Source organism: Medicago truncatula, chromosome 1 (assembly GCF_003473485.1).
Source record: "Medicago truncatula cultivar Jemalong A17 chromosome 1, MtrunA17r5.0-ANR, whole genome shotgun sequence".
NCBI lineage: Eukaryota > Viridiplantae > Streptophyta > Magnoliopsida > Fabales > Fabaceae > Medicago > Medicago truncatula.
In genome coordinates this window covers 813,879-828,937 of record NC_053042.1, presented here as the reverse complement: position 1 = coordinate 828,937, position 15,059 = coordinate 813,879, and the positions used below count along the sequence as shown (strand labels likewise).

The 15,059-nt window shown below is 30.0% G+C and overlaps 2 protein-coding genes across 2 annotated transcripts; both read right to left on the bottom strand.

Annotated features, from left to right (window-relative positions):
- Positions 1-6,678: 6,678 nt before the first annotated feature.
- Positions 6,679-9,764, bottom strand: LOC11429600 (protein BOBBER 1). Its single transcript, XM_003588477.3, has 6 exons — positions 9,304-9,764; positions 8,020-8,192; positions 7,793-7,841; positions 7,448-7,614; positions 7,102-7,185; positions 6,679-6,998 (listed from the first exon to the last, which is right to left on the bottom strand). The coding sequence occupies exons 1-6, from the start codon at positions 9,677-9,679 to the stop codon at positions 6,960-6,962; spliced, it is 888 nt and encodes a 295-aa protein (XP_003588525.2). The 5' UTR covers positions 9,680-9,764; the 3' UTR covers positions 6,679-6,959.
- A 1,784-nt stretch (positions 9,765-11,548) lies between these two features.
- On the bottom strand, positions 11,549-13,974 carry LOC25481856 (protein BOBBER 1). The gene is made up of 6 exons (XM_013610246.3): positions 13,543-13,974; positions 12,715-12,887; positions 12,487-12,535; positions 12,196-12,362; positions 12,029-12,112; positions 11,549-11,808 (listed from the first exon to the last, which is right to left on the bottom strand). Exons 1-6 carry the CDS (start codon positions 13,901-13,903, stop codon positions 11,770-11,772), a joined length of 873 nt encoding a protein of 290 aa, XP_013465700.1. The 5' UTR covers positions 13,904-13,974; the 3' UTR covers positions 11,549-11,769.
- Positions 13,975-15,059: the final 1,085 nt, after the last annotated feature.

The following is a 15,059-nucleotide window of genomic DNA, read 5'->3' as shown; positions in this document are numbered from 1 at the left end:
CTTTAACAAATTTATTGCATGTGATGTTGTATAACCGAACAAAATTGTGTCTGATTTCATTTTCGAATTGAATGAGTTTTTGTGCCTCAAAATTGATCCTAAATACAGAGCTTGTTAACACCCCTTCCTCAATTCTATACGTTTTCTTTTTTCTTATCAAATACTCACTTTTTATTCGACGTGCTTAACAATTTCATGTAATCTTCGTAAAAGAAAATCATGTAATCTTTCAATCACATATTATTACCTGTACATACATATATTTTTTAAGAAGTCAAAGTAAAAAATTATATTAAGAAACTATCATAATCATATATGTCCAAAACCAAAATGAACAACATTTACAATAAAGCCAATACGACCCAAAAAATAAAACTCATCACGGGCCAATGCTAGTACAACACACATTAAAAAGTAAACTAATTGAGAAACACATTATTTTACCATGATTAAATGAGAGTGTCATTTTAAAAATTTGTACATAGAAATTAATATCTCCAAGTTACATGAAGTCCACAAAATAAATTAAAATGTGCGTTGGATTTTCAGTCTTGGTTTCAATCATATTGATTTGGATCTTTGCAAGCCACTGGATCTCATATACAATTTAATTTCCACTTGTTAATTAAAGTATTCACAATTATTTTACCATCCATCTTTTCATAAAAGAATATTCGTTCTTTTCTCATTATTTCATAGTGAATAGGCCTGACCATAATAATCAAGTAAAACAAGGAGATTTTAAGTACATATATTAGAATGATAACCCTAAGTCTCTTTCTTGTGAATTCTTAAGCCAAGTGATTGGTGGGAATTAAGGCTATGATAGGGTTGGTATATGGGCTATTTCAAATGAGAAAAATTATTTTATCTTTGTCCTTAATTTGGAGAAGAAGCCAAATACTTTATAAATCACGCATGCCACATCACATCTATCATCTATGTCCACTACAATACAATATATGCTGTGATTAGCTCGGACATTATGTGAAATATTAGTTGATGTAATTACTGATTTTAATTAGACCACAATAATTAATTGCATATATTATGAGGCTACTTTTACTTTTGGGTGTTGCTTTCAAAAGTATGGTGTACTTTAATTTGCTAGGGTTTTAACATTGGCTAAACACTTTTCTTTAGTGAGGTTATCACTTATCAATATTGATGCCTCTTTTGATAAAACATTTACAATTTCTATATTCCAAAAATAAAGTTTAAATTATTGGTTAAGTGATTTAAGAGACAATAATTTTAATATTAAATCGTATTGGTACTCTCTTAAACTTCAGTTGTACGAAAGAAAATTACGCTATTGATGATGTTTTATTTTTATTTTATGAGTCTTTTATGTATAATTTTTCAACTTTTTAGTTGCAATATACTAGGAATTGTGTACATTTCATGAAGTTGCTCACATTTTGATAAGGGTAACTACGTTTATTAGTACTTCATAAATTTGTGATTTTTATTCATTTGTAGTGCGATTATGATTTTTATTAGGGTTGGGCAAAATGAACCATGAACTGAACCGAACCAAACCATAAATAATCGAACCATTATAAAGGTTCACGAACCGAACCGTAAATTTATTAACCGTTCTTGAACCATAACCGAACCACTTGAACTGTTTTTTTTTTTTTTTTTTAAGGAAACCACTTGAACTCTTTGTTGGATCTTTCCAAAAAAAACAACTTATTTAAAATAGCTTATTTTAAAAAGCTTTATTTTTTTATGCTATACATCTTATTTTAAAAACAGCTTATTTTATGAAAACAACTTATTTTAAAAAAACAGCTTATTTGAAAAACAGCTTATTTTATGCAAAATAGCTTCTTTTTTAAAATAAAAAAAAAACTTATTCAAAACAGTTTATTTTATGCAAAACACCTTATTTTAAAAAAAAAACTTATTCAAAACAGCTTATTTTATGAAAACAACTTATTTTAAAAAAACAGCTAATTTTATGCAAAATAGCTTATTTGAAAAATAACTTATTTTATGAAAAACACCTTATTTTGAAAACAGCTTATTTTCAAAACATGTTTTGAATAAAATAAGCTGTTTTAAAATAAGTTTTTTTCATAAAATAAGCTGCTTGAATAAGCTGTTTTTTAAAATAAGGTGTTTTGCATAAAATAAGCTATTTTTTAAAATAAGTTGCTTTGCATAAAATAAGTTGTTTTTAAAAAGAGATCGTAACAAGCTATTTTTAATAAAATAAGCTTTTTTGAATAAGCTGTTTTTCATAAAAGAAGCTGTTTTGAATAAGCTGTTTTCAAAAATAAGTTGTTTTTCATAAAATAAGTTGTTTTTTAAAATAAGGTGTTTTGCATAAAATAAGCTGTTTTGAATAAGTTGTTTTTAAAATAAGTTGTTTTTCAGAAAATAAGTTGTTTATCAAATAAGCTGTTTTTATTTTTATTTTTAAAATAAGGTATTTTCATAAAATAAGCTGTTTTGAATAAGCTATTTTTTAAAATAAGGTGTTTTGCATAATATAAGCGGTTTTGAGTAAGCTATTTTTAAAAAGAGATCGTAGTAAATTGTTTCAAATCCGAAGCAAACTCACCGCGAAAGTAATTATTAATACATATTTTTTTTACCGTGTTTAATCTTATATATTACATTAATTTAATCTATATTATTATTACTTCATATCTTTCAAAAAATAATCGATAATAATTTTCATACTATAATTTTTATTTCTTAATATATTTTGCATTAAACTTATTATTTTACTGTGTTTGTGTAATAATAATATTAATAAAAAAATTATATTCTTAAAAGAAGTAAATAAAAAAATATTTTGCCTTTTGGATAAAAAAAAAAACACAATTAAATTCACAAAAGGATAAAAAAAAAAAATACATTTTGGTTCAAAATATTGGTTTTGGTTCGGTTCGGTTCGGTTCATAGGTAAGAAAACGGTTAACCGAACCATAACTTTGGTTCAGTTCGGTTAACTCCATACCTGAAACGGTTCGGTTCGATTTTCTCGAACCATTTCAAAATTTCGGTTCGGTTTTTTAGGTTAACCGAACCATGCCCATCCCTAATTTTTACTATTGATGATATGGATTAGTTTGTCTATCATGACAAACAAAATAGGTATCAGCATCTTTGTGACTTACAACTTGAAATCTTGAATTTAAAATCATGACAAAGGTTGATTAATAAAGACCCCTCAAAAAAAGCTAAAATTTACTAATTTAGAACTTAGGGAAGCTATTCTTTTTCGGCGTAAATCGAGTATTCTCCGCGTGCAACTGCCGAGACTAATCCTCGAGCTTTATGAGACCTAAATAGGCGGTAAACTTTCCCTAAGCGTTTTAAGGCACCTGCATGTCCAAGACTGAATTCAAACAAGGATCGTAGTTAAGCTAAAAGGGACTTGTGTCGTCTCGTTTAAGCGCTCTCATTTCATCGGCAAACAATTAACAAAAACAACTATCACAATCCTAAACTACTTATAAGTTACACACTCAACACAACCAAAGTATCATTCCGTCTTAAAAATATTACAAGACTGATTTATTTAATTTCTAAAGTGGGTCAGATTTCCTAAGCAAGGAAAAATAGTTCAATCACAAATCACAATCAAGCCTAAGAAAATTGCTCTTTAAGCAACTAGTGTTTGCTCACATACATCTCAAACTACTGAAAATGCCCCATCAATAGTTAGTCAATGTTCGCTCTGAATAGGAGTTATCTATCGTTCGTTGAAATTGTAATTAACTGTCATTCAATGTAAAACTCATCTCAACAATACTTACTTAAATCTTACATCAAATACAGATCAGGAAACCTGCCATATACATGTTAATAAAAGCTCATACCATCTTCGTGAAAATTTATTTTTGGGTTAAAGTAATAACTTATAATAACTTACATTTAGAAAAGAGAGCCGAAAGAAAGTATTTGGATACCGCATATAATTATAGTTTTAACAAACGTTAGTTAACTACCATTCAAAAGTGAACAACAATAATTAACTATCGTTGGAGGGCTTTTTTATGGTTTGGCGTTTCTATGAGCTGACATTTGATGGTTTGGATGTATGTGAGCAAACATTAGACACCTAAAGAATAATTTTTCAAGCATGATATTTCCGATGGAGCTTCATGTCTTTGTTTGAATTGTTTATTGAGATAAGATTAGTTTGTCCACTTGGGTAATCGGCTCATGATTGTGCAGGATCATTTAAAAAAATAAATATCTTTAGAAAATAGGAATATTTATAAACTTAAAAAAAAAGTATCTTTTGAAAAAAGGTTCATTTGTTTTTTGAGGGAGAAATAAGGTTCATTCATAAACTTCATTATCATAAAATAAGGTTTGATTTTGGCAGAGTTAAAAAATGTTAATAAGATAATTACGTTGTTGGCATGGAGATACTCCATTGGTAGCCAATAAGATGAAAGATCTTATCACATAAGAGATGGAGTCCAAAAAGATTCGATTGAAATTAGTTATCCTTTTCAAGATAAAATGTATTAAACACCTTAGTCCAAACACAAGATGTAGGTTTATGACAATGTCTCAATAGAAAGGTGTTGTCAAACTTAAAAGTTAGTTGAAGATCCGATTCATAGTTTTCTAATGTAATTTTCTACCCGTTATAATTGGTGTATGTCACACCCCATGTTTACTTCCTTCGTTCCTTCGTTCTTTTTTAAGTGTCTTTTTAGAGAGAATTTTTCGTTCCTATTTAATTATCGTTTTGGTATTTTAAGTATGATTTATCAATTATACCATTTGTCAATTATTCTAATATTTTTCAATAAAACTAATTAATGTTATATATTTGGAAAAATAAAGTTTGTTTTTTAAAACAAAAGTTTGTTTGTTTTGTTCTAAAACAAAATTTATTTCTTGTTATCTTCAAATTTAAACAAAATTTTGTTACCTATGACTATGATAATAGTTCCATGAAGAGTTAAAATTCTACAAATAACATGAGTAGTCCTTGTTAAAATTTTCAAAAGATATGCACAATATCTAGAAAAGTAAAAATTGTTTCTTATGAGAGAAGGATAAAGAGCGCAAAAAATTAAGAATTTGTTGGAGAAAGAGAGTAAACCCCCTGAAATTGTAAATTTCGTCAAAAATCCCTTGAAATTTTCAACCGTTAGTCAATTACCCCCTCCATTTGTTTGGGCTGTTAAACCTTATGACATGGCGGTTAATTCTACACGTGACACCTCCACGTGGATCAAACCTTATGCCACATCACATGGGGTAAATGACTATTTTTTTATTTTATTTTTTAACTTTCTTCATCTTCTTCCTTCCACTTCTTCACCATCTTCAACATTACTTTTATCAATATTCATAAAAAATCCAAAAAAATATTTAAGAAACAACAATCATCAACACCACCACCATCATCTCATTACTAAACCTCCAACACCTTCAACAACAATAACAATTGATGATTCTATAAAGTCACAGATGCAATAGAAAAAGTGAAAAAACAATTGATGTCCAAAGCAATTTGTCTCTATTTATTTAAGAGAACCGCTTTCCCCTGTGTTAGTGCTTTAACAACTAACATGTTTTGTTTGTACTTTCCTCACCGTCTTCGTTGTTCCTTCCTTCTCCTTCATTGTAATCTCTCACTCTCATTTGTTAATTTCCTCCAATTTTGAGTTGTTATTTCTTTTGTAAAGGTACATTTTAAAATTGGTGTGCCAAATATTGTAATATATAGATATGTGATGAATGTATCAAAGTTTGGATTTTTAGAATTGGGGATTTCAATTGGGACTTACATACTCAATTCTTGGTAAAAGTGCAGTTTTTTTTAATGGGTTTTAAGTTTTTTTAAAAAGAAAATAATTTAGGTTTTAATGGATGTGTTTTTCTTTGAAAAGGGTCATTTTATATTTGTTGTTGGTGGTGTGGGTGATTATTGTGTTCTATTCATTTTGATTGATGATGCAAATTTTGAGCGTTTGTCCTATGTATGAGAAATTAGAATTGTTGTTAGAATGCATTGAGATGATGGTGGTGGTGTTGATGATTGTTGTTTCCTAAAGAAAAATTCTGAATTTTTTTATGAACATTGATGAAGGTGATGTTGAAGAAGATGAAGATGTGGAAGGAAGAAAGATGAAGAAAATAATTTTTTTTCTTTTTATTTTATTTTATAAAAATAGTCATTTATCCCCTGTGATGTGGCATATGATTCAATCCATATGGAGATGCCACATGTACATATAACTACCATGTCACAGAGTTTAACAGTCCAAACAAATATAAGGGGGGTGGATAATTGACTAACGTTTGATAATTTTATGGGGTTTTTTGAAGTTTCTTAAAAATCAGGGGGATTTTTTTATGAAACTTACGATTTCAAGGAGGTTTTTGCCAATTTACTCATTGTTTGTTACATATTAAATTTATTTGAAAGATAAATTGTGTGGAAAAAAAGTAGGAAATTATTAATGGATTAAAATGAGGGTAAAATAGGAAAAAAGTGTACAAAAATAAAAAATCTAAAACAACACTTAAAAAGGAATGAGGGAGTATTTCATATTTAAGTACTGGGTTTACTCGGTGACAAGTCCCTTCCATTTCAGTTGGAGGAGAACGAGAAAATGTTAAATAAATTTATTTTGCATTGCAGACTATTTTGTTTTATTTTTATGCAGGAATATATAAACCATAGTTTGATTCGATGGGGAAGCACTTTTTTCTTACCGTTACTTAAACCATGATATAAAACTTCAAAATATGTTCAAATATAAGCTAAAGTGATTTCACCAAACATGTTTGTGAACAAAACCCAATTTAGACACCCAAACTGTTGTTTGGGAGGTACAACTGTAATCCAAACATAAACATGAATGGCTGGGGACTAGAACTATGTCAAAACAAGTACTCTAAAGATTATCCCAAGGCATTTCAAAATATTTTCAGTACCAAAAAAGCTCCCCGAATCATAGCACAGCTTTCTAAGATAATTTTGCATTCGAGAAGTCCATCTCCGGATGCTGCAATATGTAAAATTTAAAATGTTAGCAAATTTAGTAGACCGGCAAAAGCACTCGAGTATTGAGAGAGTAGACAGAAGCAATACGAAAATCAAAGGTTTACCTGACTCATAAATTTCTTCATGATTTCCTGTTTCTGGAGCTCCTCACTTGTAGGAAGGCCCATAGACTTCTGCCTCTGATCAAACTGTTAAATAATACAAGATAACATCAAACCAACAACCAAAAGAAATTCCTAAATCCAACAATGGTATTTAAATCAATCATATTGTCTTCATCAACAAATTCAATCCACCAAGTTATCTCTATTAGATTATGTGGCAATCAACTAGAATGTCATCTTATTTTTTTTACAGTGTAGCAGGATCTCATGGAATAAAAATGATAACAGATAAAAAACAAATGCATGTTATATTAAGTAATTGAAGTAACAAAAATCAGCTAGTTACCATCATCTTTTCAACAGTCTGTCGAGTCTCAGGATCAAGGTCACCAAGTTTGCTGCTCTCAGGTTCAACTTTTTGGGTGTTAATTTCAGGATCACCCTTAACGAGACATTTCCACCAGTCCATTTGATCATGTTTGGTTAAAAGAATAGAAAGTGTATTCTGATCCTCTGAAAAATAGGTTTCAAAAGAACATTTAGTAACACACAAACAAAGGCCAGTGACAATCAGAAGACTCTCAATCAGAATTTTCACGCAAATTTAAAAATATCAAATCCATCATGATCCTAACGAGCTATGGTCACTTAAAAAGGGATTTTCCACAAAAGAAATTTAGTAGTTTCATACCTATGCTCCAATAACAATCATCAGGCTTGATAGATTTATATAGCTCCCCCTGAGAAATTTTGAAATAATCAATCAGCGAAGGTATCATAAAAACTTCAAACAAACTAAAAATATTAGGCTAAAGAAAAAAGGAACGATCAATGATAAATATAAAAAATAACACAAACAGATGTCACTGGTAGGATATATCTTTCAACAGTAACTGCTAGAACTTGGTAAAAGCTTACATCAATAATTGGTGGCTGCCCTTTGATTCCAACTTTTAGATGGTTCTTCTTTATCTCACATGTGACAAACCTTGATTTTGTTCCGTTTGGCACTGGAACATTCACATTGAGCTCTTGAAGAGTTTGAGTCCAAGAATATTTCTCCAGATCCATACCATTACCCTGATTGGGAGCTGTCAATTAAAAAGAGCAAAGATGTAAACTATTTAAAAAAAAAAAACTTGAGATATAGAGTTGGTTACCGTTTGAGTGTTATTTGTTACTATTCCATTAGCTAATGAATAGTTAAATGAAATAAACAGCGATAAAAAATAAAATAAACAAAGTAAAGTTACCATTCCATCATTTTGATAATTTTACAATATAAAAAACAGAACTAATTCCACCAAACACAATCAAATCAGAAAGGGTAGGAAAAAGATAGAACACTAATCTAAAAAGTCTCTAGTCGCTCCTTGTATTTAAATGGTTACAACTTTCGGAGCTGAATTCCCCCAAAAAATGGTACCAGATCCATAGTTTTGACGGACAGGAAGAGAAAGTCGATCCAAATGTATAGATCATTGCACCGAAAGTCTTTGTGATATAGATGGAGTTAGGCAGGGGTTTCTATTAGCAAACAACGTGGTATAATAAGCATAGTGATGCAAGTAGTTTATTCATGTGAGAATCTCACATTAACTGCAAATAAGCTACACAAACTAGTTATAAAAGAGGTGACCCATACACTCAATGCATACAATTTTGGGTAGAGATTTTGTATCACAATCTCTTGATTCACGGTCCTTATCATTGGTTTATCATCTATGATTCTCTATCACTATGAAAAGCCATAGATTTAATAAACAATCAATATCATAACAACTCACATTACCATCATACAGATTTCTTTTTTCTTTTTATAGATAGATGAAATGACAATAATCACCGGAAACTCACACACGCGCAAGTCGGGGTTTAAACCTCTAGCAATTTCGGCATATTTAACCGGTTGAGCTAGAAATTGTGGACATCATCGTACTAAATTTTAGGCATCAAACAGCTAATTTATTGTAAATGATTTTCCATATCCATAAAATAGCATACATTAATTAACAACTACTATATCATAACTCATATTGTTATCACACAATTGTAATCATGTATTCAAACAATTCTAAAGTATAAAAATCACAGCACCAACACTAATGTTCATAGCAAACAAAATTCAATAATAACCTCAATATTTTTAAAAAAAAAACTAGGGCAAAAATAGAATAAAATCAAATTGATTTTTTTTAATACCTGCTAAACCACTTTCACCATCTTTCTTGTCATCTTCCTTCTCATCTACTTCCTTAGCTTTCTTCTCTGCCGCAGCAACAGAAGCCGCCTTATCAACCTTGGCCTTCTCTTCAGCAGCAATCTTAGCTTTCTCGGCAGCAACAGCCTTAGCTTTCTTTACCTTCACAGCGCGAACAGCGGACAAAACCACCTTCTCAGCTGAATCATTATCGAAGAAATCGGTACTTTCCTTAGCGATGAAGTCGAATACATTTTCGAGAAAAGCAGTTGGATTTGATGGATCGAAGGTGGAAGAGAAGGGAATAGGTTTTGAGGGTTTTGGTTGAGAAGATGAAGAGGTTTGGGTTTCTTCTTGGTAATCTGAGATAATCGCCATTAGAGACTGAAGAAGTTGTTGAAGATTTTTAATTTCAAAGTACCAACACTTACACGCGAGAAGGGTTTTCCGATTTGTATACGTGGAATGGAAAGTTCTAGAATAGCTGTTTCTACTTACGGACCGGGCCTAATCTCATAAGTCTAAGAAAAATGCTCTTCTCCCATCAAATTTTGCTCACTCATAACTCAACTTTCGAAAATAATTTAACGTGATTTAAGTTACGCATGTGTTAAATTCAACGTGCCTTGAGTTATGTTTATTACATCGATATATTCCACTTAAGTTAATTCGTGTAGGTTATAACTTATAATTCAACGTGAGTTAAGTCATATATGTTATAACTTTAACGTGAGTTAAACTTATGTATGTTACACTTCAGCTTACTAAACGCGAGTTAACTCACGTTGGATATTTTGATCGGTTAACTCACGTAGGGTATTTTGATCGGTTTGTATGAAATCAGTGTTTTTTTGTTGATCGAAGAACAATTTTCTAAGTCCAAACCCAACTCAATATCTTTTCATATTTGGAAACATATTTTAGAAACTAATCAAAAAGTCTTGCGATCGAATTTGTCTAAAAAAAAGTCTTGTGATCTATGTTCGATCCGAAAGTAAGTTATATTTAATTAATAATTGTTCTTTTTTAAAAATTAAATTAAAGTCTTCATTTTTTTTTGACAAAAAAAATTAAAGTCTTCATGAATAATTCATCTTTGCTATACTAGTTTAAACTCTTTCAGCTTAATTGCTTAGTTATAGAGTATATTTATTTGATGTTTATATACAAATTAAATCTTAATATTTCTATAATAAAACTCGAATTCCATTCTTCTAAAAAAAATCCGACTTTATTTTTAAAACAATTATTTTTAGTTTTAATTTTAAAGTAGCTTTAATACTCAAAAAGTTTGAATTGAATTATATATTTTTTAATTTAACAGGCTAAATTGTTATTTCACAAATAAAAGAAGTTAGGTCCCTTTCAAGGATAATTATCTATGAAGTATATCTTATAAATATCCTAGTGTATCTAAAGAGTATACTTTATCGGATAATTATCTTTAAGTATCCCTGAAAACATGAGGTATCAAAATTTTTTTTTTTGAACCAAAGTAGGTACCTCATGAAAAATATGGAGGCTAGGGTGGAATAAGGCGGCTCTAGCATACTATGAGCTACCCTATTAAGTCTATGGTGGCCGGAATTCGAACCCCAGATCTTGCATATATTATGCAATATCCATATCAACTGAGCTAAGGATAAATAAAAAATATATTAGTTATAAGTATCGATTTATCAAATTAAAGAAAAATCACATTTATCTTCAAAAATAAAGTTTTCATATAAATAATATTTTATTTTCATTCATATAGTAGGATATCAACAAAAACATTATTAAAAGAATTCAATATAGATTTTGTCAATGTTGATTAATTTAATCTCATCCCTCTGGTTACCTTCATTGACAAAAAAATATAATTTAAGTGGTTAATCACTACTGTTTCATATCTAAAATTGAATCATATACATATTCATTGAATTTTCACAACATTGTCTCAAATTTTTAACTTTCATCTTTCCTAGTATAATTATCTGTGAAGTATATCTTATAAATATCCTAGTGTATCTATAGAGTTATCTTTAAATATCCGATAAAATATTTTTAAAAAATTAAAATAATTAATTCATACTTAACGGGTATGCAAGTATATGCAAAGTATCAATATCCAACTTGTATTTGATGCGGATACATCTCCGTGTTGGAAGTATGCGGGCTTCATAGTTCAACCATCTCCTTCATATTTTAGTAGTTAATATTTATTTTTACGCATGAACACATAAAACTTAGTTTGATTCCATGGAGAATTATCTTTTTCTTAATGTTACTGAAAGCATCATAAAAAAAACTCAAAAATATGTTCAAGTCAATGTGATTTCTCCAAACATAAACATCGATGTTTGCACTAGAACTATGTCAAAACATAAGCACTAAATATTATCACTAAATGATCCCATAATGTATTTCAAAAGAGATGTATGTAATACTTTCAGCACCAACATTGAGGATAGCATCATTCTAACTTTCTAAGATAATTTTGCACCAGAGAAGTCCATGTTAGGATGCTGCAAAACATAAAATCAAGGTAAGCAAATTAAGTAAGGGATAATAGCATAAAAGTGCTTATATATAAATAATTTCTATAATAAAAAGGTAAAATAAAGTGAAACTGTTTTCATATAAGTTATAAACAATTTATACATATGTTAGAAGCTGTTTCCATAAGCTCTCCAAAACAATCTCACAAATGCTTATATATGTCGATAGATGGCAAATGCGGCTTACCTGACTCATAAATTTCTTCATCATTTCCTGTTTCTCGAGCTCCTCGCTTGTAGGAAGGCCCATAGACTTCTGTCTCTGATCAAACTGTTGAACAATACAAGATAACATTAATTAAGACGGATCATGCGAAACAAATACGATGACATATTCAAAAACAAACTAGTTACCATCATCTTTTCAACGGTCATTCGAGTCTCGGAATCCAGTTCACCAAGTTTGCTGCTCTCAGGTTCAACTTTTTGGGTGTTAATTAGAGGATCACCCTTTACCAAACATTTCCACCAGTCCATTTGATCATGTTTGGTTAAAAGAATAGAAACTGTACTTTGATCCTCTGCAAACATAGTTTTCAAAATAATTAGCAAAACACCAAAATTTAAAAGTATCAAATCCATCATGGAATTATGGTCACATAAAAAAGGATTTTCCACAAATGCAATTTAGTAATAGTCAAATACCTATGCTCCAATAACATTCATCAGCCTTGATAAATTTATACAGCTCCCCCTAGGAAATTTCAAATCATGATGAATTAGCACAGACATCACAAAAACTTCAAACAAACTAAAAATTACAGATTGAAAGATAAAAGGAACGATCAATTTCAAAAATAACACAAATATATGTCGCAGGTAAGATTTATCTTTTGATAGTAACTGCGAATATATAACTGAGTAAAAGCTTACATCAATAATTGGTGGCTGCCCTTTGAGTCCAACTTTTAGATGATTCTTCTTTATCTCACAGATGACAAACCCTGATTTTGTTCCATTTGGCACCGGAACATTCACATTGAGCTCTTGCAAAGTTTGAGTCCAGGAATATTTCTCCAGATCCATGCCATTACCTTGATTTGGAGCTGTCCATTATAAAGAACAAAGGTGTAAAAAAACCTTAAAATAGTAAAGTTGATAACCATTTAGTGTTATTTGTTACTATTCCAGTAGCTAATGAATAGTTAAGTGATATAAAACACAAAATTGATTCCATCATGCACAATCAAATTGATTCCTAGTATTTAAACGGTTTCCAACCAGCTTCGTCGCTGTTTGTTGATGGATTGTCTAGGTCATTAGCTTTATAGCACATACACTTATGATAGATGACGTCTATGATGTCTAACATGTGTCGGACAACTGTGATAAGTTCAATAAACTCATTCGCTTATTAATTTTTACGTGTCTTAAGTCCGTAACAGTGTTTCATAGATCATTATCCTATTGACTATGACTCTCCATTACAATAAAACAAACCATGAAATTAATAAACAACTAACATTCTCAGCTCAAGAATTAGTATCAAAACTCATGTTATAATCATATAAAAATGTCAAACAGACACAATTGTTATCATTCATAAAAAAACATTCTAAAATACTCAACAAGACATCAATAACACAAGGATCATGACTAATAGTTCAATAATAATTACAACACTTTCAAAAAATAAGTAATAACAGATAATCAAACAAATAAAAAAGCTAGGGCAAAGAATGAAATTCGTTATTTTCTTACCTGCTAAGCCACTTTCCCCATCCTTCTTCTCCGTCCCAACCCCGGACTTCTCATCGTTCACTTTTATCCCCGCAGCAGCCTTTGCTTTCTCCTGGGAAGCAATCTTAGCCTTCTCAGCAGCAACAGCCTTGGCTTTCTTCACCTTCGCAGCACGAACAGCAGACAAAACCATCTTCTCAGCCGAATCCTTATCGAAGAAATCAGTACTTTCCTTAGCGATGAAGTCGAATACCTTTTCAAGAAAAGCAGTTGGTTTTGAAGGATCAAAGGTGGAAGAAAAGGGAATAGTTTTCGAAGGTTTTGGTTGAGAAGATGATGAGGGAGTTTGGGTTTCGTCTTGGTAATCGGAGATGATCGCCATTGTTGAGTTTTTCTTTGTTAACGATTGAACGAAGTTTGAGAAAGAAAGGAGAGGAGAGTGAAGAAGTTAAAGATTTTGCAAAGTGCAAACAACTCGAGGGTTTTTGATTTATTTATATAGAAAACGATCAAACAAATAAGTTAGTTTCAAATATATTTTCAAAAAGATTTATTTATTTTTTGACTAAATATTTTTAGAAATATTTTATTTTATTTAGAAATATAATTTTACTTTTTATTAAAAAATATATTAATTAAAAAAATAAGCTTATTTTTATGTATAAAAAGCAGATAAGAAATTTTTAAAAGTAATAGGGAACTTTTCAAAAAAGAGTAGTTGGAGATATTTTACGATTTTATCAATTTTTTATTATTTCATTCAAATTATATAATGTTTTTTTTGACAAATCAAATTATATAATGTTATTTCTAAAAAAATATTATATAGGCTTAAATGCAATTTTATCCTCATATTTTGGAAAAACCTTAATTTTGCTCTCTATTTTTTTTTCCGTCTTAGATGAATTGGTAATTCACTGAAATTAAACTCACACACAACTGTCAGGTCCTAGGTTCGAACCTGAGTCACGACGTTCGACCTTGTAATTCGGCATTTTCCAGTTGAGCTAGAACTTCTAAACTTTTGCTCTCTTTTCTAATTGCCCAAATTTGGTCTTCTGTTTCAATTTTTTTTATCAATTCATGATTTTGATCATCCGATGACGTTGTAGTAAATTGTTCGCGTCCAGTCCATTGTATTATTCTCATTGATCTTTTTAAGATCTCTAAGATTGACCTTGAGCCCTCAATTCAATTTAACATCCTTTGTTTTGTAGCTCTCTATGTCAAGTCACGAAATATATTTTCACGCCTTCAAATTAGATGGTCAAAATCATTGATTGATGAAATTTTTTGAAGTGGTGGACCAAAATTACACAGTTAAAAATCTCATGACCAAAATTGATGTTTTGTCGGAATAACAGGATTAATACTGCAATTAAGCTTATTATATTATTTATAAAATAACACACAATCTCTCATCTTAAATTATGGATTGGTTCAAGTGGTAACAAACTTTTCCCCCTTAAGCATGTGTTCAGAGATTTGACTTCTGGCTCGTGCGTATGAAAAATATATGGTTGAAAGAGAAGAATTCA

Bases quoted from the DNA above. Each gene is read 5' to 3' on its own strand.
- LOC11429600 (XM_003588477.3), bottom strand. From the start codon at position 9,679: ATGGCGATTATCTCAGATTACCAAGAAGAAACCCAAACCTCTTCATCT. The intron at 7,615-7,792 runs GTATGAAACTAC...CCTATTTTTCAG, and splicing joins TGATTGTTATTGGAGCATAG to AGGATCAGAATACACTTTCT. The intron at 7,186-7,447 runs GTAACTAGCTGA...ATTATTTAACAG, and splicing joins AGACTGTTGAAAAGATGATG to TTTGATCAGAGGCAGAAGTC.
- LOC25481856 (XM_013610246.3), bottom strand. From the start codon at position 13,903: ATGGCGATCATCTCCGATTACCAAGACGAAACCCAAACTCCCTCATCA. The intron at 12,363-12,486 runs GTATTTGACTAT...CTATGTTTGCAG, and splicing joins TGAATGTTATTGGAGCATAG to AGGATCAAAGTACAGTTTCT. The intron at 12,113-12,195 runs GTAACTAGTTTG...ATTGTTCAACAG, and splicing joins TGACCGTTGAAAAGATGATG to TTTGATCAGAGACAGAAGTC.